The 21,406-nt window shown below is 37.5% G+C and overlaps 1 protein-coding gene across 10 annotated transcripts in view; it reads right to left on the reverse strand.

Annotated features, from left to right (window-relative positions):
* Positions 1-21,406, reverse strand: part of cacna1c (calcium channel, voltage-dependent, L type, alpha 1C subunit) — a 175,531-nt gene that overhangs the window by 71,808 nt on the left and 82,317 nt on the right. For all 10 annotated transcript variants that reach the window (XM_072377674.1, XM_072377671.1, XM_072377667.1 and 7 more), the window contains exon 4: positions 808-947. In XM_072377674.1, the coding sequence (XP_072233775.1) occupies positions 808-947 (140 nt within the window). The remainder of the gene's footprint in view (positions 1-807; positions 948-21,406) is intronic.

Raw genomic sequence — 21,406 nt, forward strand, 5'->3', positions numbered from 1 at the left:
AGTAGTTGATGTTACACTTTATCACATTTGCATCAGAAAGTTATCTATTAGGTCGCACTTTTTGAATGTCCATGTGGGTCTGCCTCACTGCATGCTTGGTGGCTACCCAACATATTCTGCAGTTCATTCTTTAAACTACTGTAGGTAAGATGCTGACAACTTCACACAAGCCCACCTAAAAAAGAAGCATTTAACACTGATTCACAAATAACTAAAGGACGCTTCACTTATTAATTCAATTCTTTCAAATAGCGCATTCTATAGTTGTATAGAAGCATTTTCTCTCTGAAAATTATTGACCTTGAATAAGTGATGTCTTAGTTTCACAGTATGTTGGAAGTGGTAAATAAAGGCATGACTGTAAGGTCACATACATTAAATGAAATGTAATTTTGTTCACATCATTTCTGAAACTATTTCCAAGTAGAAAACAAAACATAACAGCTAGCCTGCCTTTGCTCCACAAAATATAGGCGTTCATGTGAAATGGGATCCAACTGTAATTTTCTATGAAATACGACTACCTTTTGGTATGCTCCCAGGAGCCTTCCTTCCCAGTTATCTTGGCAGTCCTTTCATATGTTGACAGCTATAAGACCACGTCACTATAAATATATTGCTCCATGATGTGTTGATGTTTAAAAGTGTGTAAGGTCACACTTGAAATCAGGCATACAGTTAGGCAGGACTTGCTATTTTTTGTTTAATCTATCAAGCTAAACAGATTCTACTAGAATAACATGGCATCATCAAATAACATTTGAGGTTTCAAACTTTCATTCCTCATGTGTGTTTCTGTTAACTCACCCCACAACTACAATGATGAAGTCAAGCAGATTCCAGCCATTCCTCAGGTAGGCGTTGGGATGGAAGAGCAGGCCATAAGCTATTACCTTCAGAAACGCCTCCACCGTGAAAATGATGAGGAACAGATACTCCACACGCTCCTGCAGAGAAACAAAAATTACAGGTCAGTTTATTCTTCAGAGCAGAGAGATTGCTTGACAGTATGAAGGGAAAAAAACAACATTAGAGAAAGATACAAACCAAAGTAAATGAAAAAGTGAGATTGTTGCTGCTTAGTATTATAACTAAGTTTCACATGTGTGGACAAACTATTTAACCTATTCACAGTTTCAAAACTTGAAAAAGGTTCCCTCTTTAGAGGAAGGTTAAATAAACACACTAAAACAATATGCACAAAAGCTTTCACAATCACAAAGTTATTAAATACACAGGACCAGCAAAGTGGCTGCTTGCTGCTCTGCTGCTGAGTTTAGCAGTCTGAACAAAATAATCTGTTACGGTTTCTGAAGCTTTTGTTTTGTGTGTGAATATGTATGTGTGTGTGTCTAATTATTTCTGTGTGAACATGTTTTTGTCTAATTGCAATCATGTACACAATCAAAGCATTTTGATTATTTATCAGAGCAGCTCTCTTCCTGTCCAACTGTCTGATGCACGTATGAGCACATACAAACATACACAGGCAGCATTTCTATAACAGATTTCCGAAGAGATTGTTGTCATAGTGACGACCTACTGCCAAGGGTCCTGGGAAATGTCCTAAAATGACTTTGAAAGAGCCGGATCGTATGACATTGTGGCCTTTTGGTAAAATTGTAAACAATTAATCATCCACCGAATCATGTCATATCTACTTTTTTTACAGTGAGTTTAGAACTAAATAGAGGAAATGAGCTGAATGTTTATGTTATATTGCTTCGTACACATTATCCTCTATATTCAGAAGCATTTCATGACCTTAGAAGCATAAATATACTGTATTTAGTCGCATCTATCAATCTGTCCATCCATCTCAGTCCCTGATCCTTCTCTTGTTCCCACTGTTTTCCCATGGATACACATGTATAAAAGGCCAGAGGTTTGAGACAAGAAGCCAGCCAGGTCTCTCCAGGCTCCAGTCTCATCCCCTGGGAAGAATTAGCTGAACCTGAAACTTGAGAGACACAGTCTCTGTATGTGTCCATGTTTACCAAAATAGCTGCACTAGCTGACAAACAGATCAAAGGAGATGAAATTTAGGTAGCATGTCAAAATGCCAATCATAAAATATAGAGTACAGTACGTATGGGGTACAAAAGTATTTTTTTCAGCACACATGACATGCATCATTTGAGATAAAAAATACAGCTTTAAATGAAAGGTGGCACTGGCATGTATAATTATTGTGTGCAATGAAAGCATTCATATAGACTAAACAGATAAATAGTCTATATTCTTAAAATGCTGAATTTACTTTATCAAAATGTGTTTTAATCAGAAAATCAGTGTTTAACAGATAAAGTGTAAAAGCTCATGTATAGTTGCTCTTTTAAGATGTTAAAGCTGATGTCTAAAGCGGAACCAGCTGAACAAACAATCTCTCAGTGCGGAGTGGGCTACCATTGGGCCAGTTACACACACAACGGATTTATTTGGGATCACTGAAGTCAATCATTCTTGTAATCACAGATGTGACATAACCGCAGACCTCCACTGTTGTCTTTTCAGTATTCAAGTTGTGTTTAAGTTTAAGCTTTGATTTTCAGAACATTATATAAGCACCACATTAAAAATGTCTCACGAATCAAAGCAACATGTGTGTGAGATATTGAAGGACAACTCAGGCTTAGATTCTTCTTTTTTAAAGATTTAACAGTGTGATTTTTAAGTGTTTTCTCAAACTTAGAAGTGTTAAGGTAACTATTTTTCTTTTTTTGAGTGGGTCAGAAAACTGTCTAAAACTATTTTTTTTAGTATTTTTCCGACTATCCTCCTCATTTCAATGCAAGTCCATTCAACCATTGGCACAAAAGAATCCAGTTAATTTATATAGAGCAAGACAGTTAACGCCTGGCTTAATTTTCCATCTGTGTGTGTTTACTGTGGTTTCTTTTTTATGACATCTGTAGCATGTCTTTTTTCTTTTTAACGTTCATCATTTGCTCCACAGACCATCCACCACACCTTGTATATTAGTCGTCTATGCGAAAGTAATTAATTTCACAAACGCACACACACACGCATGTCCTCCCTCTCACAAAAGCTCTCCATTACTCTCTCGATCAAACACACAAAGACACACATACCCAAACTGTGTATCTGCCGGTGACAGGCAGACAGTGCGGCGCTCAGAAGAATAAAACAAAGAAAAACATCTGGTAGGAACAGCTTAGCCTGACACACACAACCACACACTTCCCTTCCTCTTTTCATTCCATTCATACAGACCCATAAAGGGCAAAATCCATAAGGGGCACAACTAATTTGGTTAGTGACGGGAATGAAATGAGAGATAAAAGATGAGAGACTGCGAGAGGAGAGGAGTGAGTGCGAGGAAGAGAGACAGACTAAAGAGGCAGAGAGGGAAAAGAAGGCAGACAGAATGACCGAAAGGTGAGTATGTGGGAGCAATAATTCAGTTAACTGTGATAGGTCAACTAAACCACCTATCCATCAACTAGGCCAATCAGATTATAGTATCGACATTCTACCATACAGCGGGCAATGTTTCCATCTGCGATGACCTTCTATGTGTGTGTGTGTGTGCTGCAAGACAGGATTAACCAATAAGCTGCTTTTGAAAGATTCTACAGACACATCGTAGTTCTTGTGTGTTGTGTGTAACTTCCATGTACCTTAAACACACTCTACCAGCTACTCAATCATGAGAACACAAAGCAGCAGGAGTACATCAAAGACAACCATTTTTATTTCAGAACTGGCTTTTCTAACAGTCCACAGCACATCCATGTGCAGACGAGAGCAGGTACAGCAGAACTATCTAACATCACAGAAAATACAACAAAATTCATGTAAATTAGAACTATTCTTGTGTGCACATAACATCCAAACCAATAAAAGCAATTATTACTAAAGGATGAGACCATAATGATTGGGAATTATCCTTTAAAATAGATGAGGTCTGTATGTCAGTTGGAATGGGTGTTTTTAAGATGCCAGCTGCTTACTGATCCAGTACTTTTACTAGATTCACTTTGGTGAACAATTATTATGATTATCATGGTAATATATTGGTAAGGGGTTTATATCTTTATTTTAAAAAAGTTGCTAAAATGGTCTGAAAATTGTATAAATATTGCTAAGAAATGTTCTGTTAGCAAAATTACAGTACTGAGCCTCACTCCCATCCATGATCATATACAACGTTTGTTACCATTTTGGAAAGTAAAGTTACACTGCCTGACAATGGATTGCCATAGATAATGTTGATATTTGGGTGGGCTGCCCAAGTAAATTGGCAAAAATACCATTTATGTTTACTTTATGTCTACTCAGCTTCATCTTGTATATCAGTTTCCTTACTTCCTGTTTTATTTTTTGTTGAGCTTTCCCCCTTGTGCTTTCTGTTGAGTTTACTTCCGCTCTTGTTTCACTCCTGGCCTTCAGTTTCTGATTGCCACACCTTTTACTTATTTGTTATCACCTTCCCTCAGAACAAGTCCTCCAGGTTTTCCTTTGTTCAATGCCAGATCATTGTATATAAGTTGTGTTTGCTGTCTCTGTTTGTTCAATCTCCTTGTGATTTTCCTTCATGGTTTGTTTTTCCCAGTCAGTCTTTCCTTTGTTCTGTTTCAGTTTAGTTTGTACTATTCATTTCCTGCTTCAGCAGCACCTATGATTTAGTTCAATAAAGCCTCCCTTCCTGGTAGTCCTATGATTGGGTCCCAAACCTCCACACTTCCCCTTGCTCTAAGCACAGAAACTGTAATTTTCTGAACGACAGTTCATATGATACTCTGACAATGTTGGAGTCAATTTTCTCAAATGCATCCACTGCTAAAGAAAAAAAAATAAATTGGAAAAGTGGTTTTAATCATTAAGTGATGTCTGTATAATTGTCAATTCAATGGGCATGCTCTATTCTGTTTCCATACATAATAAACCTGGGGCAACAAGAGATGAACTACAAGCTGAACTGTCTCGATGAGTACTGGCTGATAATGATTGGTGCCTGATCAATAAAAACTATCCCCATTTCCACATTGGTATGTGTTGAACTTTTGCCAAATTTTTCAAATAAACTGCTTGAGCTTGTGCCCTGGTATGTAAAACACCTGTTACATTTTTGGCAACGAATACCATAAGCATTAATTCTGTTGTAATCTAAGGTGACTTCTGAACATGTAACCGTCTCTGCCATTACTGCCTATGAACTTGAACTTTGAACTTTCGCTGTTTGCGTGTTGTACAGGGCTGCAGTACATGAGAGCTTACACATAGTGTCCAAATGGGAGATTTTTTTTCTGTATTGACAAATTCATGTAGCATAAATGCACTACAGACTGATATCTTACATTAGAAAATGAGAAACATTTTGAAGTGATAATATAAGTAATTTGACCCCAGGAGTAAACTTAGTTGAGTGCTGCTCATCATTCTTTAATATACATGCTCTGACAGACTCTGGGATTTGAAAAAGCAATCAACTCTTCTTGAGATGTAACCAACCACCAGCTCATTCTACTTTTTAAACTGCTTTGTCCTTTTGAATGTTGTGCCAGAGGTTGATCCAGTTGGCAATGAGTGAGAGGTGGGCTACTTACTGGACAGGTCATCATTCCACCACAGGGTAACACAAAGAGGCAGAAACCCACTCACTAATTCAAGACCGCTGGTTAAATCAACATGCATAACTTTGGAAAGTTGGATGACACTGCTGCACTCCCTGAAAATTAAAACAAAAAAACATGCCAAACGAACACAGAAAGGCTTCAATCAACAAGCAGGTCTGAAACCAGCAGGTTTAAAACCCTCCTCCTTTGCTCGCCATCACACCACTGTGCTTCCCCCATCAACTCATGCGAGCCTGCAACTTAACAATACTTGAAGGGAAAAAACTGAAGATGGAGACAGATTTGTTAAATTCACAGTCAACTCTCTTGACAGTAACTAAAGTTATGTGCAGAATCCTGATGCTTTGTCATCTTCTTCCTCTGATTACTCCTGGTCTCCCAGTTATTTTCTCTATCATCCCTCTTTTCAGACTTCACCTTCTCTCACTTTCTTACTCTCATCTGTCTTTCAGTCTTTGAGGGTGCCAACCAGAAGTTACCATAGAGACCAGGATGGGTTCTGACGTTACCATGGAAACTGTGGGGTACAGCAGCAGCAGCAGACTTTTTTCCTCAAACACAGATGACACTGATCAGTACTGTACCAAGAATATCCACAGCACACAGTTCTAATTACTACTCTTCTGTCAGCATCTAGACTTCCCATTGTGTATATAACTGTCCATATGTGTATATACAAATAACAATGGGCTCTTAGACATGTGTGAAATTGTGTATATGTGCCTGCTCCAGTGATCCTAATCATACATTGGCTTCCCACTTGCCACCAGTTGATTCTATTAAGTTTAGTCAAGAACACATTTAAGTCTACTACTACTGTGATAAATTGCTTGAGAAGCACAACCTTGAGCTACTAAGGTAGTATCCTAAACAACTTGGACCCTCACAAGGGCTAACAGATCCACGGAGGATGTCATCTTCATCTTCACTGTTCTCCACTGTCAATTTGGTGACTTCGGGTAAGGATTGAATGCTATCTATCACATCAAAAACACAGGCAAGCTGACATCTCTGATCTTGAGTACCACACCCAGCAACTGGACCTTTCAATGGATTCTAGACTTTCTCACAAAAAGGACCTTAAGTAGTTTATATAGGCAGTCCCACCTTCTCAACTACAGTGTATCAGAGCACTTTAGTGTTGTATGCTTAGTCTCAATCTTTCATTATGTACATCTTGCATTCTGTTTCCGTCTGGAAACATCCCAGACAAGTATAGGATGCTCATGGCCCAAAATGGGACAGCTCTGTGGCAGGTGATTCAAACCACAAAGAAAATTCCTTCACCCAAAAATTCTTGGTGAAGTGTATTGTGTCTTTTTTTTTTGTAATGGTAGGCTACTGCTGGAATCTTAATTTCCCTGAGGGAACCTCCCAAAGGGATCAATAAAGATCTATCTAATCTCATCTATGTGCAGGACCCAAGGGTACCAAAGAACCTCATCAGCCACAGAGAGAAAGAAAGACTTATTTCTTGAATTATGTTTTACAGCTTGTGGTTGAATGATGACAACTGAATTAATCTTGAATTAGAGGCCTTTGGTCTACGATGAATCTCCAGCTTCCTCCCATCGTCGAAAAACATGTATGTTAGGTTAATTGGTGTCTCTAAATTGACCCTTGCAGTGAGTGTGGGTGTGCAGGTTGTTTATCTCGTCTTTCTCTGCGAGACCCTGTGATGGGCTGGTGACCTGTTCAGGGTGTACTTTGCTTCTCCTCCAATGACACCTGGGATAGGCTCCAGCCTCCCTACCACCACCATCCTTATTTGGATTAAGAGGGTATGGAAAAATAGATGGATGGATGGTCTGCAATGAAGCCTTCAGATATGTAAATTAAAATGACATCTTACTCATGCTATACCACAATGTTTATTATCAACCTAACAATCCTCAAAGAATGAAAGGTGTGTTTGGTTTAACTGCTTTCATAAGAAAGGGGCTTAATTTGAACATTTTTGTATTATCCTGCTATTATCTTTGAAAAAACAACAACATTCAAATAAACACATCAGAACAGCAGAAAATGACATCCTATCCTCTGTGACAGTCTCAGCACTTAAATATCCTCTTGAGAATTCACCACAGCTTATAGCCATAAAGAAGAAAACTCAATTCTTCATTCTATGCCCTTCACTAAGGACATCGAGCTATCAGCTGTTCAAAGTCACTCAAGAGGAGGACACTCTTCTCTATATAAAACCTGCTACTGAGGGTGTGTTGAGAAAGGCTCTTAAAGTAATGCTTCATTCTGATGGCATCCTAGGTTGTAAAGTCGGATATATTGTCAGTCTGTGTTGTTAGCTGCTCTTCACTGTGAGCAGGAAAAGTAAAAGTGTTTCTTTTTTTCCATTCACTCTCAGTGCCTGGTAAAACAGTTCTAAAAACGTAAATGAAGCATAAATAAACAGGAAGAAAAAGAGCATTGTGGAGTGTTCTATTGTTTTTAAGGGAAAACAACACCTGGGTTAAAACCAGAGGGTTCTACCATAAGTTCACAAAACTACCTAGTTTTATGTAATGCTGAAATAGAGCATGAATGCTCATTTAACATTTCCTACATCAATAAAGAATGACACAAGGGAAGAGGGCAAAACATGACATACTCCGGTCTGCACACATAACTATTCAGTACATATCAATCTGTGTGCTCAGGCAGAAAACAGTATAATTTAATCTGACTTTTCCTGGTGTCTTGGCTTTCTTCCACTTTGTTTCTGAATAATGTTGTTAAAAAGGCTCCATGTATGAACACAGACTTCAACTCCAATCTGCGGGCCTTTGGCATGTGTTTTGGGGTTGTTACCAGAGACACTAAAGTAAGATTACGGCACCTTAAACAGAACTGCCATGCATACACAGAAACATGGACAAACCACTGACAAAGTAATGGTTAATACTGTGGCGACCAACAAATCCGCAACCATCTCCAATGGCTTACAGTAATGTGGCTAATTAACTTTAGTCAAAAATGTAATTGGAAAACACAACTTAAGACTGAAATACTGTTATACACACACATATACACACACACAACCTGCACTGATGTGGATTCATGTTGAATTAATTTTCTTTGCTGCTTATATTCTCTTGTAGCTCTCACTGAATATCAAAGTTTACAGAGAGGCAGAAACTCTAGTTTCCAGGCAACTGGCTCTGCAACTATGTAACCAGATGAAGGAAGGAAGAAAAATAAACTACAGTATTTGTGTGCATGTGACAAAATGCAATTGCCGACTAATATGATTCCAGTGTGTTGTGTGAAAACACATATATATTCACATTTACATTTCCATAACAGTTCTGCGTCCTCTAATGCTAGTCCAGGAACTTTCAATTACGGTAAATTAAACTGACTCAATGCAAATTAACCAATTTCAAGACTGATACCTGTATGTACAAGAATGATTTATTTCTGTTCGTCTCTCACACACAAGATTTTAGGTCTTGTTTTATAAATACATCTCCCTTTCACATTCAAGGAGATAAACTTACAAAGCAAGGTCAACCAAACTTTTCTTTGTCAGTCATAAAGACACTTTTTTAGTCACTGAGCTGATTCTCCAGCTCTGTGTCATGAGGTTTGAAGCATATCCCAACATGCACTAGGGAGAAGATGGAGAATGCCTCGAGCAGTTAACCTTTGTGTTCAAGCTAACACAACAGAAAACTGATTCTTCTATACATTAAAGTGAAACAGACTTAAAAAAAAAAAGTCAAAAACACAAAACTCTGTCTAGAGGAAAGTGGAATAGAGAGAAAAAAGAAGTGAACTAAGAACAAAAGAATATATAGACAATTGGGATTCAGAGGGATTGGCCTCAAAATAAAAGTACATATGAGCATAAACCATCTATTATAGACAGCCAGCATGTGTGTGCATACATGTGAGCATATTCTTAAATGTATGAGGACAGGGAACTGGTACCCTGAAGAGAAGAGAAGGAGGAAAAGAAAGCAGAGTGAAAGAAAACGTTTTTAAGAAGAAGGAAGATGACAAAGTCACAATGACAGAATAGAAAAACACCCATTTCCTCCTCTTCTTTGAGTCATTCGTCATTTCAGCTAACATACTTCGTTTCCTCTTTTCAGTCATGACACACAGCCTCTGCAGCTCTGCAATCTGCTGTGTGTGTTGTCTGACTTATCACGACTTTCCTGCCTATCCACGCAGGGAGACAGATGTCACACACGCAACTTCACAAACTGGAATAAAGAATTCATCTGTATTCACACACCCTCACACAAACTCATATCTACATACATACATATATACATACATACATACATACATACAGGGGACACACTTGCAAGGGTACAAATGAAGAAAAAGTGGAGTGGCAGGGGAACACACAAATCACTCTAGAGCATCAAGATCACAGTGCTGATAGCTAGACTGACAGGACTAGATAGATTACTATGCTCTGTAAGTTATTGCATGACTTGTGATGCATGCGTTTGTGTGTGCGCGTGTTTGTGTGTCATCTAATATGCCTCTTAGGCTGATCATACAGTTGTGATAGCATAGAAAGAAAATCAGTTCTAGTAAGATATATTATCATTTTAAAAAAATCTATTCATCATTTGCATCGTTTGCAAACACTACATCTGCAATGTGACTGTATCACTTTTGTTTGGTAAACTTCTGGAATATTGTCCAGACATCATTAAAAAAATAAACCTCTGTTTTTAATTTTTTCCATTAAACTAACTATTTCATTCGTATTAGAATGTGTAAAACATTCCTACGCATCTTATGAGATAAGAAAAGCTATGCACCTCTGCTTATCTTAGAGTTTATCCCCTTTTCTATTACATCCATCTCTCTCCTTGCTCTCTTTCTCTTTCTTGTTTCCCTTTTCGTACAATTATTTTTCAGCTCTTATATTTCTTCATATCTCTCTGCATGCTCCAAATCAGTTGCCCCTGACTGTGTAGCAGGAAGATGACACTGATAAAAAAAAATACTGAAACAAACAAGTAAGGACAGCATTAGTGATGTCGGTGTGAATCATCCAATTAGAGAAGAACTATCCAACTTGAGAGTACAAAAGCTCAGTTATAACATTTATAAGACTTGCTGTTCTCACTTTAAACAAAACGTAGTTCTCATATCTAATCTGCTTTATAAGCCATAGTTTCACTGTTTAATTGTCTACTCATGCAGCAACTGTCTCAAATTAAGAAGAAATCCAATAAAACATTATTAGCACAATCAACACACAATAAACGGACAAAACTTCTGTTTTATAACACTATAGGCCTCGTCTAAAAAGGTTAAAGTAAATGACAGGATGTCTGCTACACATGGTGGTTGTTATTTATACATTAGTCTACACATACATGTCCAATTAACACTGATAAACATGTACTGTAAGACCAACATCTAAGATAAACAATGAAAACAATGTAGTGAGGCGACTAAACCAACGTCTATACTGCAAAAGTGATCAAAGCTTTACAATTGATCAGTTTTATCGTTTTATAATTTCCTTTAGGGATTAATCAAGTATTTCCTTACATTTTTTATTCATTTCTTTTAATTTTTCCATTTAATTTTTTGTTTAATAAGCATGAATTTTGACCACAATGGGTACCTACAAACCTCAGACACTATTTTACAGTAACAACCCTAACCCCTAAAATCTAAAGGAGTCTAAAGTTGATATGAGTCTATCACAGATATGATGCAGGATGAGCAAACAAACAAACATGGGAAGTGTAGTTTAATGAATTAATTCTACAAGAATGATGATTAATGTAGAGTACAATGTCCCTTTTTTAAAAATAAAAAAAAGTGCTTTTCTTTGACCAGGGGGTACAAAACTCTGTAAATGACAAAGAATGAATAGAAATCCAGACAACCACCTGGAAAACATACAGTACATGAACTCAGTGTCAAATATGTGTGTTAGTTTAGTTTGTAGTTTATGTGGCTTAATGTGCATGTTGTGTGAATATTTAGCTAAATAAGATCGTTTAAGGAAGAAGGGTAGAAATGGGTGATGGGAGATAGATTCAAAATGAAGCAAATTCATTACTTACTCTTATATAAAAGAAAATAGAGTGTGGCGAGCCAGCGAATCAAATTAAAAATTAGACCAGAACCTGATATCATCCATAGCATGGTTAAACCATAAGAAATACAGCAGCACTGATTTGCTTGAACTACCACGAAGTATTGGTTCCCAACTTGTGAAACAGAATTACTCACACATTCTGCTTGTTGAAAGCAAGTTTCTGCTCGACAACAAATCAAAGAAACCCTCAGCCTCTCTTTCTCGTGAAAATGAGAAAATTGGAAAAAATTTAACAAAAGTATAAACGTAGTAACATTTGTTACTTAAAGACCCTTGTAAATAACATGTAAACCCTTTTAAGACATAAGTCACATAACAATAATGCCTTCATCAGTCTGTTAAAGAGATGGCTTCAGTCATTCTCACACTTCATACAGACATGCCAGTAAAAGTGATGTAGGAGGCCTTGATTGAAAAGACAGCATACATACAAATACATTACATAAGTAGAATTATAATATGAAAGTCTTGAGGAGTCACTTTTTTCCTCACAACATGTCATATTGTAACAGTTCACAGTAGTTCACCAAGTGGTTCAGCAACCACAGCAGCAACAGATATGAAAGCAACAGAACTTTTCTACTTGTTTAAGCTCACTGAACAGTCAGGGCCATACTACCACATTTACATAACAGAATGCACTAACAGCATAGCTGATATCAACTTAAGAAAGACATGATGTCCCGCTATTTCACCTAAGAGCACCATCTCCACATGGTCGCTACCGTTTGTCAGATGACAAGTCGCACGAGAACACAGAACTCCGTCTGAAGTTACATTATCTCATAACAATTGATATCAAACTAATAAACACGTAACATTGGTTAAACAAGTTGAAAATACTGACATGTAGTCAGACTGGGATAAGCTTTAGCTGCAGTACAGATGCTTTTAATCAAAGTTTTCTCATGTTCATTAAGCTCAGGCACTACAACTAGTTATCTAGATAGTTTGGCCGTTATTCATTTACTTAATAACACGATCTGTCGGATTCCTCTGAACAGCTGATTGTACTTCAAATTAAGCCTACTTGTGCATGTCCTCCTGTTAATGTGACTGCAGCAGTTCACACTTGTGCAGTGTTAAAAAGTGATACTTATGTGTTATTACCTCTGACCTAGTCCACTCGCTGCTGCAAAATGTTACGGAAAAGCACCAAGAGGGTACTTCACACGTGATACTGACATATTCAGATTAATGGAAAACATTGCATGTTTGAAAGAGGCCTAATTTATCTCTAATGGTAGATGTAATCAGTAACTGTCCCCTCAGTATACAACATGTAGCTTCATCAAGAAAAGGTCATTATGTGAACTTAAATGTGCATTTTAAAATAGGCCACATGACTGAAATGCTCCAAGCCCATTAAATAACCATTATCAGTTAATATCACCGAGGCACTGCTTTTCTCCACCTACAGGGAGGCTTATTAGTCTGTTATCACTCTGTTACAACTCCTGAGTATAGAAAGAAAGACAGAAAGAAAGAAATCCACATTACATGGTGAAGAACCCCTTGTTGATCTAAGCAAACTATAAGATCAAGTTCAATCTCAAGTGGCTTCAGTAACACAAGTAGTTTGTAAGGCTTAGAAAACAATACCCCTTGGATAGGGTTTAAAAAATACCTTAGTTTGGGTTAAGACTGAACCTTTCACATGATGAAAACAGCATGACATTTTGTGTGCACTTATTCAGGGGGTGCCCTGACTATCTGGATGATGACACTGCAGTATACAGTAGATGGAAAAGAGCAGCTCCTATCCATATCAATGGGAAAGACAACAGGTAATAAAATCCACTTAAGGAAGTTATATAATTTAAGGTAGATCAACATGGTTTTTTTTTTTGTAAGCCACATCTATACTGAAAGTGCTGCAAAAGCACAGGAAAATGGCCTGGTTGCACCACCTTAACATTCTGGGCAAGAAAACGTTCAAATATGTCTGTATTCCTTTAAAATGATCACAAATGTTTCGGGTCACACGAAACAAATACACACACCCACATCCAATTCAGAAAAGAAATTTAATCTAACATACATGTGAAAATAAGTCACAACAGCCATACTACAATGCTGACCACTGCCGAGAAAAAAATGGCAAAAACGAGTTTACTCTCATTTTAACTCCATTTTGTCTCCATAACTCAAATGCTGATGAGGGAACCAAAACAGTAAGTTACAGTGTGTAAAACCCAGACAGTGATGTGAAAGGTGCTAAAAACCTGCTTCAAGTATTGTTATACAGGCTTAAACCAAATTCATCAAATTTCAATTGAAAGAGTTATATTATGGATCAAATACAGAAACATTGTGTATGCATGTAGCCACTTGAATGACATCTAAAGAAACAGTCTTCACTGATGTTAGTGTGGAAATGCTGCAGATAGCACTCCTGAAATAGTCTTTAAAGATTAAGTAGGAAAAGGGAGAAACTGACAGCCATAACACTATGCTTTAAAATATATATATTTAAGAGCCCATGTTTTACAGGTCAAACTGAGAAACGCTGTGTACTGTAATATGGAACTACTACAACTTCAAGTGAAATCCAATTTGTTAGGAAACCCTGCATCTTACTCCCTGACCTACCAAATTCTTACTGATGAAATATGATTAAAGGGAAGGAAGCTTGTGTAGCTCTTCTGCTGGGTGCCATAGCAATGTCACCATGACACCCTAACAGGATTAGCTGCTAACACCCACTCCCCTGCTGTTACCATAGTAGCACTGTTGAAACTGCGACCCACAAGCTATAAAAAGACAAACTAAACTTCAAGAAAGAGAAAAGTGAAGCAAAAAATTAATGTAATCAAGATCAAGGAGGGGTCATTATCAACTCATCTTCTGTTAGTATTTAACATATTTACTTTGACTAAAGTATATTTCAGCTGATAGGTAAAAAAAAATACAGAGCTGGACAGAAGAGACTCCTGTAAAAAGTTGAGGAAGACTACTGAGAAGATTAATCAGGATGGATCTCGTTCTTCTTTCAGTCTTGAAGCCTCAGCAGATCTTTTCTCACACCACCTTCTTTCATTCTCCGTACTTTCTTTCTTTCAGCTCCTCTTTCATACCAGCAAATTCAACTTTTATCCCTTTTTAAAAAAATTAAATAAATAAATAAATCACACCAGGAGAAATACCTGGGTTTGGGTGCTGCTTCTGTTTCAGTTTCCACCATTTCTGTTGTCCACCACCCCTTTGTCTCTATATTTGGATTATTCGCTATTATGCACTCTATTGTGTGACTTCAGGTCTGCAACTAATAGTTTTCATTATTGATAAATAATAACTCTTTTTAAAAACATGCTAAATCTGCAGAAGACTTTGAGATATGCCTGATTTCTGGTGAAAGAACAGTATAACCAACAATAATATTTTACACAAAAGCTTTAAACTTATTTTAACTGACTAAGCAAATGTCCTAATTCATGGTTGGAGCAATATGAGGGAAAGGTCCCACACACAACTACTGACAGGAGACTAAAGAAAAATGTTGCAGGGCATAAAGAACAAAACTTAATTCTAACAACGGAAAGTAGGACAGACCAACTGACACGGTAGAGCTATGATGATGATGATCTTGCACTGAACAAAGAAAAACATGGAGAATATATACTGCGGGAGGTGACGTTCAACAAAGTTGCAGGTAAAGCAGTGAAAGCAGTTTGGATATTTGCAGGAAAGCGGACATTTAATTAAACTGACGGTAAAGCTCTTCACTCGTCTTCTAAGATGAGGTCATTTTGTCCCCATAAGTGAGGAATTCGGTGCCAAAAGCACAGTAAGGGCTGTGGCAAAAATGTCTGAGACAGACTGATGCTGGAGAGTGCAGTAGAGTTTTGTGATATGACAGCAAGATGTGGAGAGGTGTCAGAGGAAAGAGTGAAAGGAGGAGACGAGCGAACCCGCAGCACATGACACTAGTTTATAAGCTCTGAAGCTGCATGCACCCTCAGCTGATCAGTATCAGCCGACTCATTTTATACAAACTGACATGATCGCTTCTTTCTCTCCACTGATCGTTCGTACTGCTCCTGCTGACTGGGTATGCTTATTTGTGACAACGCTTCAGCATCATCCTGTTGGGATTTTATACACTTAGCTTGTGATAGTGTTCCTTGCCATGTGCATTTTGTATATTTTAATTTCAATGATACTGTATGAGTTTGCTGGCTTTGCTCTGTGCATGGTGTTTTCTTTTGCTTTCTATTCCCTTTAGGGATAAAAATGTAACTTAAAATCTAAATTATCACTTTTCACCATCCTATACAATCACCATACAAGCTGTGTCATCCTGTCATCCTTCCTCCATAAATTACAGAAAGGTATTTACTGCTGACAGCAAACGAAGATGGAGAATATGTTCTGTTCTGAGGTGTTTGTGTGTGCTGCGTTCATTTCTTAGTCCAAAGACAAAACGAAGCATACACACACCACCTACGCTTTTCCTTTCAGCTCAGTGGGGAACACTATGGATGTGCCTTGTAGGCCAGTACAGACATGGTCATAATAAGCAACATCAAATATAGGCATACACATGGACATCACATATGCCCCCAATCTCAAACCTCACAGAAATTAATTCACCACATTCAACAGTCAAAGCAGAATAGTTAGGGGACACATCATTTCATGTGTGTGCATGTGAGTGTGAAATTCCTGAATGCCTGGGTGGAAATGGAAAAGAAGTGAGCAGAAAGAAGGCTGCACCAGGGATAGAAGAAGTATAAATCATTTTCTGGTTTTGTTTTTAATCAATTGGAGGATGTTTGAACTGTGCTTGTACTGACCTAAAAGTTCATTTTGTTGAAACAGCAAAACCACAAAGACAAGAACAGATGTGGTACACTGTTGTCCTTTGGTGACACAGCTTGGATGGGATTTTTTTTGTTGTTGACTGTATTGTAGTTGAGAGCAGAGTTTCGTGATGACTCAGGTGTTTATAGGAAAACGTTAAGCTGGTCAATGCTTTTAGTGATTCAGCTCGTGCAACACCACTTTTATAAGTTGTGCGTGCACATTTTAAAGTGCCTGTGCACTGACTTTGCAACAGAGGTGCATGTTTGAACACATGTAAAATAATTCCAGCCTTACTTAGTCCACATGTTGTTTACAAAAGGAAATAAAGTTTAGGACACAAGAAGCAAAAACACCATGTCAGAGGCAGCCAAGGAACCCAAGACAATGCTATCAGAGGAAGTATGAAAAAAAGAGATCAAGACAGTGGACAAGAATACACATCACATTGGATTTTATTGCTCATGTGAGGTAAGAGAAAAGACACGATGACTGATAGATGCTGAATTAGCTTTGTTGTAGCTGTCTATAAGTATTAACTGACAAGCTCTCGTTAGTGCTGTGTTGTTTGATTTGCTTGGCTCTGTCTGTATAGTCGCTTAAGTGTGCATTCATAATTCTGAACAGAATACAGTTCTTCCTTTGCTCCGATTATAAATTAGAGGGAACTGGAGCAGTGATTTATAGATGTAATAAAACAAATGAAATGTGTTATTTAATACTCTACATATTTGATTCAATGCTCTCTCATGGCTAACAGGAAATACACATAACAACAGCAACAACTTCATCTCTGTTTAAATCAGATATTCATCAGATTTAAACATAAGATATTACCTTAACAATATTGTTTTTGCCTTACAGATGAAGTTCAGACTTGCTTGCTTATAAGGTTATAAGCCAAAACACAGAGTTTGTAGGCTTTCAAAATATTCTCATCTATTCTATATCAATACACGACATTGTAATGTATTCAATGTGATTTTCTTCTTTGTATGAATTGATTTAATACATACGGCACATGCAAATTCTTCAAAAATTAAAATCAGAAAAGAAAAAAAAAACATTACAGATAACCGTAAACATTTGTTTCTGCTTGTTTTGTCTTTTTGCTCATCACATATATCATAGAAATGAAAAACTTGCAGACTTATTTTTGCTTGGTCCTGTAACATTTCTGTATATTGACGCTTGAAGTTTTTAGTGTCTGTCAGCATCTGGCAATAAATTCATGTGTATAGCTGTGCATGTTAAGAGCACAGTGCGAATCTTTTAAGGCTACAGCGTAACATCTAGCAACTCTAGAGGGAGCTAAAGGGCAAAAAAACTTGACAGATTCACTAGCGATTCTTTAAATTACATTAACAATGTCCGACTGTTTGTTGGAGCATCTATTTGGAAAGTATTTTTTGGTACATCTATAAAATATTTATATTCATATCTAAACCATTGGTTTATACAAAAGAAAGACAGACAGAATACAGCAAGAAAGCCAAAACAGTAATGAAAGTCAGAAGAGAGGATGACTAACTAATGCAGAAACAAAATTGATTTGTGACTGTCTTTTTTAAATACAACCTTTTTATTACTAAAAAAAGTACTATCAGTACAATAAGACAGTACTAGGAAAAATACTTAGATTTGGGTGAGGCAGAATGAAATGGAAATGGAGCTAATGTATGTTTGTACTACAGTATATGCATTCATATTAGAGTCAGTGGCAGGAAGGAATGAGCTATGAATAATGCTGAATATTAGGCTGTGAGACTTATAAAAACACACAGGGACAACGGTATAACACAGATCCAGTCTGGATACAGTTAGAAACATACGGTTACTGAGCTCTGTTTTTCCTATGTTGCTTATTTCTGATCACATGGATGTACAACCTCTTCTGTCTAACTTACAGATAATACTGTTTCTTTGGTTTAGCAGTATCCATTAAAACTTTAGATACTCTTTAGAAACTTTTAATGCCTTTAGTTTTGTGCGTCACTGTTAGAATGTGTGTGTTTCTGTGTGCGTGTGCAGAGTTGGCCTCTCATTAACCATCCACCCAGCTTTGTGATGTAAAACACCTGCTGAGTCTGGCATGTTGACCAGATCTCACATTCCATCTTTCCATCATTAGACTTTGTATCACCTGCTTAACTTTTTTCAGCGACTAGTTGCCTGTTTGAGGGATAGTTTGCTAATGAAAAGATTAACTATCTTCCATTCGCCTTCACCAAAAAATGTTTAAGATCATTTAGCTTAACTCTCACGTTTTAGATTATTTTACATCTAGTTAGTATTCAAAAAATCTTGGCACTGAAGAGATGACAATGATCCTTATGGGAGGAAACAATAAATGAGCATGACACTGAAAATTAAACATCAGCACATTCTGTCAGCTTTATGTTTGTTTTGTTCTAAACTGCAGACAAATTCAGCACTTACATCATAGCCAGATTTAAGATGGTCTCATGTTACAGGCACTCATAAAGCCAACGATCCTGAGTTTGTGACTATGATTGTAAGTCACTGATCTGGACTGTTGCCATACAAGCCCTAAATGGGGAGTCTCTTGTATACTTTTTTTCAGTATATGTTGCAGTTGTTAAAATCTCTATGAGCAAATAAACTTCTAACTGAGGGCACTAACAATAACTTGGATTTTGCATGGAGGATATATATGTAAAATGTCCTTGTTTTACCTTCACCATGACAGCAATAGCGTTAGTGAGCCACAGACTATGCAGACTCGGGCTGTCTTAGATACCATTTCCCAGGGCTTTGAAGTTTTGGTTAAAAACATCTTAAAATATACAAAAGCTTTACCATAACATGGTGGCATCAGATGCCAAGAGAGATTACTGTAGAGCATTATATCAAATAAAGTAATATTCATTCTAGTTGTATTTTGCTAAGTTTTCAAGTAATTTATTAAATTCATAGACTTGTGTTATCTGACATTAAGCCTTTTGCGGGTCATCTTTGCAATTTTTTTTGTTTGTCCAGACCACTCCACCTTCAATGTTGGTGCTATTAATAATGGTATGTGCTGACGCATGACAATGTTAACTTGTTCATATTTTACCTGATTGGGATTTTTGTGGTATCTATATGTACATAAAAGGGATAATTCAAATATCTTTGTCCAGCCTCAAAGCATTTAGGTTAGGCAAAGAACATATCTGATTTTTTAACCTTGCGCTCATGTTGGCAGCTGGCTTGTTGTCAGCATATTTGTTCACATGCTTGCTGATGTACAATGTCTGTTACTAGAGATTCTACAAGAGGGGCTCACTAGTGAACTAAAAGCTTACAGATCTGCTGATTGTAAATGATGAAGATGGTGACAGTGAAGTTGGTTAGTATTTAGTTGAGGTTAAGATCATGACAGAAAAATGCCAGAGTCAACACAAGCACACTTGTTGATGAGAGGATTCAGCAGTGTGACGGTAAGTGAGACCTAGTTTAACCTTCAACTGTGTGTCTGCCACACAGTGGATAAATGTCACCAACAATAAACAGATAAGAACTTAGCATCAACATAAATTCCAATATCTGACATATCTGCATGTAGCCTTGAGGCAGCAGCTGGGTTAGTGCAGCTTAGTAGTGCAAATATCAAAAAAGAAGGCATTTCACACCAAGACTACATGTACTGTTTTAGAAAATAATGGATTCCTATTAAGATGTGTGCAAGAATATATTCCAGCGATATAATATGCTGACACGGTTGTTTTAAAGTATCAGAGGACATAAATGCTGTTTGTATGCTTTAATCTAAACTATTTTCATACTCTTACTGAGAATGAAATTACACCATTAATGCAAATGACACCAATTAGCAAAAATCCTGCTTTACTGCTTATGATTAGGCTATTGGTGTGTATGTAAGCCTTGCCAATTAACTGGCTTGCCTGCTTCCCACGTAACATTTTGGAGTTCTGCTAGTCACCATAGCAACCTGAACCTCCTTTCTCCATAGGAAGAACATCTGTAGGACAAAGTCTTAATGGTTTGTTAGAGGATGATGTCACAAGGTTGTCCAGACACAGAGACACTCCTCCCGCAAGAGGACACAATGTACCCGTCTGGACACAATGACATACAGATATACAGATGCTAGGTCGTACAAACACACTGCTGTAGACTGCTGCGGACATGCCCCAACATGGACACATGTAGAGCAAATTGTAAAGATAACAAACACACCTACCATTCAGTCCAAATAGACAAACCAATGACAGAACACTGGAGCAAATGAAATAAACAATAAGAGGAACAGAGAGCTTAAAATGAAAACAGGATGTATGAAATGAGACAAGAAAAGGAAGGAAACATCCAGGGAGGACAGAGACAAAGGCTGAGAGGGTCTATGACAAACTAACGGTTCCATTATCTGCCTTCTTATTAGGGCTGCACAATTAATCGTATTTTGATCGTGATCACGATTTTGGTGGCCACAATCAAATGAACCTGATCGCCAACGATATTTACATTCAAAATGTGAGCTCTGCTGCCTGCATATCTAACTACACACGTTCTCAAACAGTAGTCTACCAACCACCAGAGGATGAAAGCATGGTAAAGACTTCATTAAGCTGCCTAAATAACAAGCGCGGAGTGTAAATTGTACTTTATGCTTTAACGTCATGTTTACGTAAAACAGCAGAGGGGTCAACGTCAACGAGCCTGACGTGCACCTCCCAAAAATTCAAGTTCAAGTTTGGACTTGTTTCAGATTCATCTGAAATCACCTGAAAATACATCAAACCTATATACGAGGAATGCATGAAGGCCAAAGCTTATGTTAATTCACAAAATCCCCGTCCGTGTCCAGCGCCAACCCAGACAACCATTACAGCACCCCTGTACCGAGCAGAACCCTATCCATCTACCTCCCAAAGACACACAGAAATAACAGATGCGATAT

Source organism: Leuresthes tenuis, unplaced genomic scaffold (genome assembly GCF_036924035.1).
Source record: "Leuresthes tenuis unplaced genomic scaffold, fLeuTen1.0.hap1 SCAF_23, whole genome shotgun sequence".
Taxonomy (NCBI): Eukaryota; Metazoa; Chordata; class Actinopteri; order Atheriniformes; family Atherinopsidae; genus Leuresthes; species Leuresthes tenuis.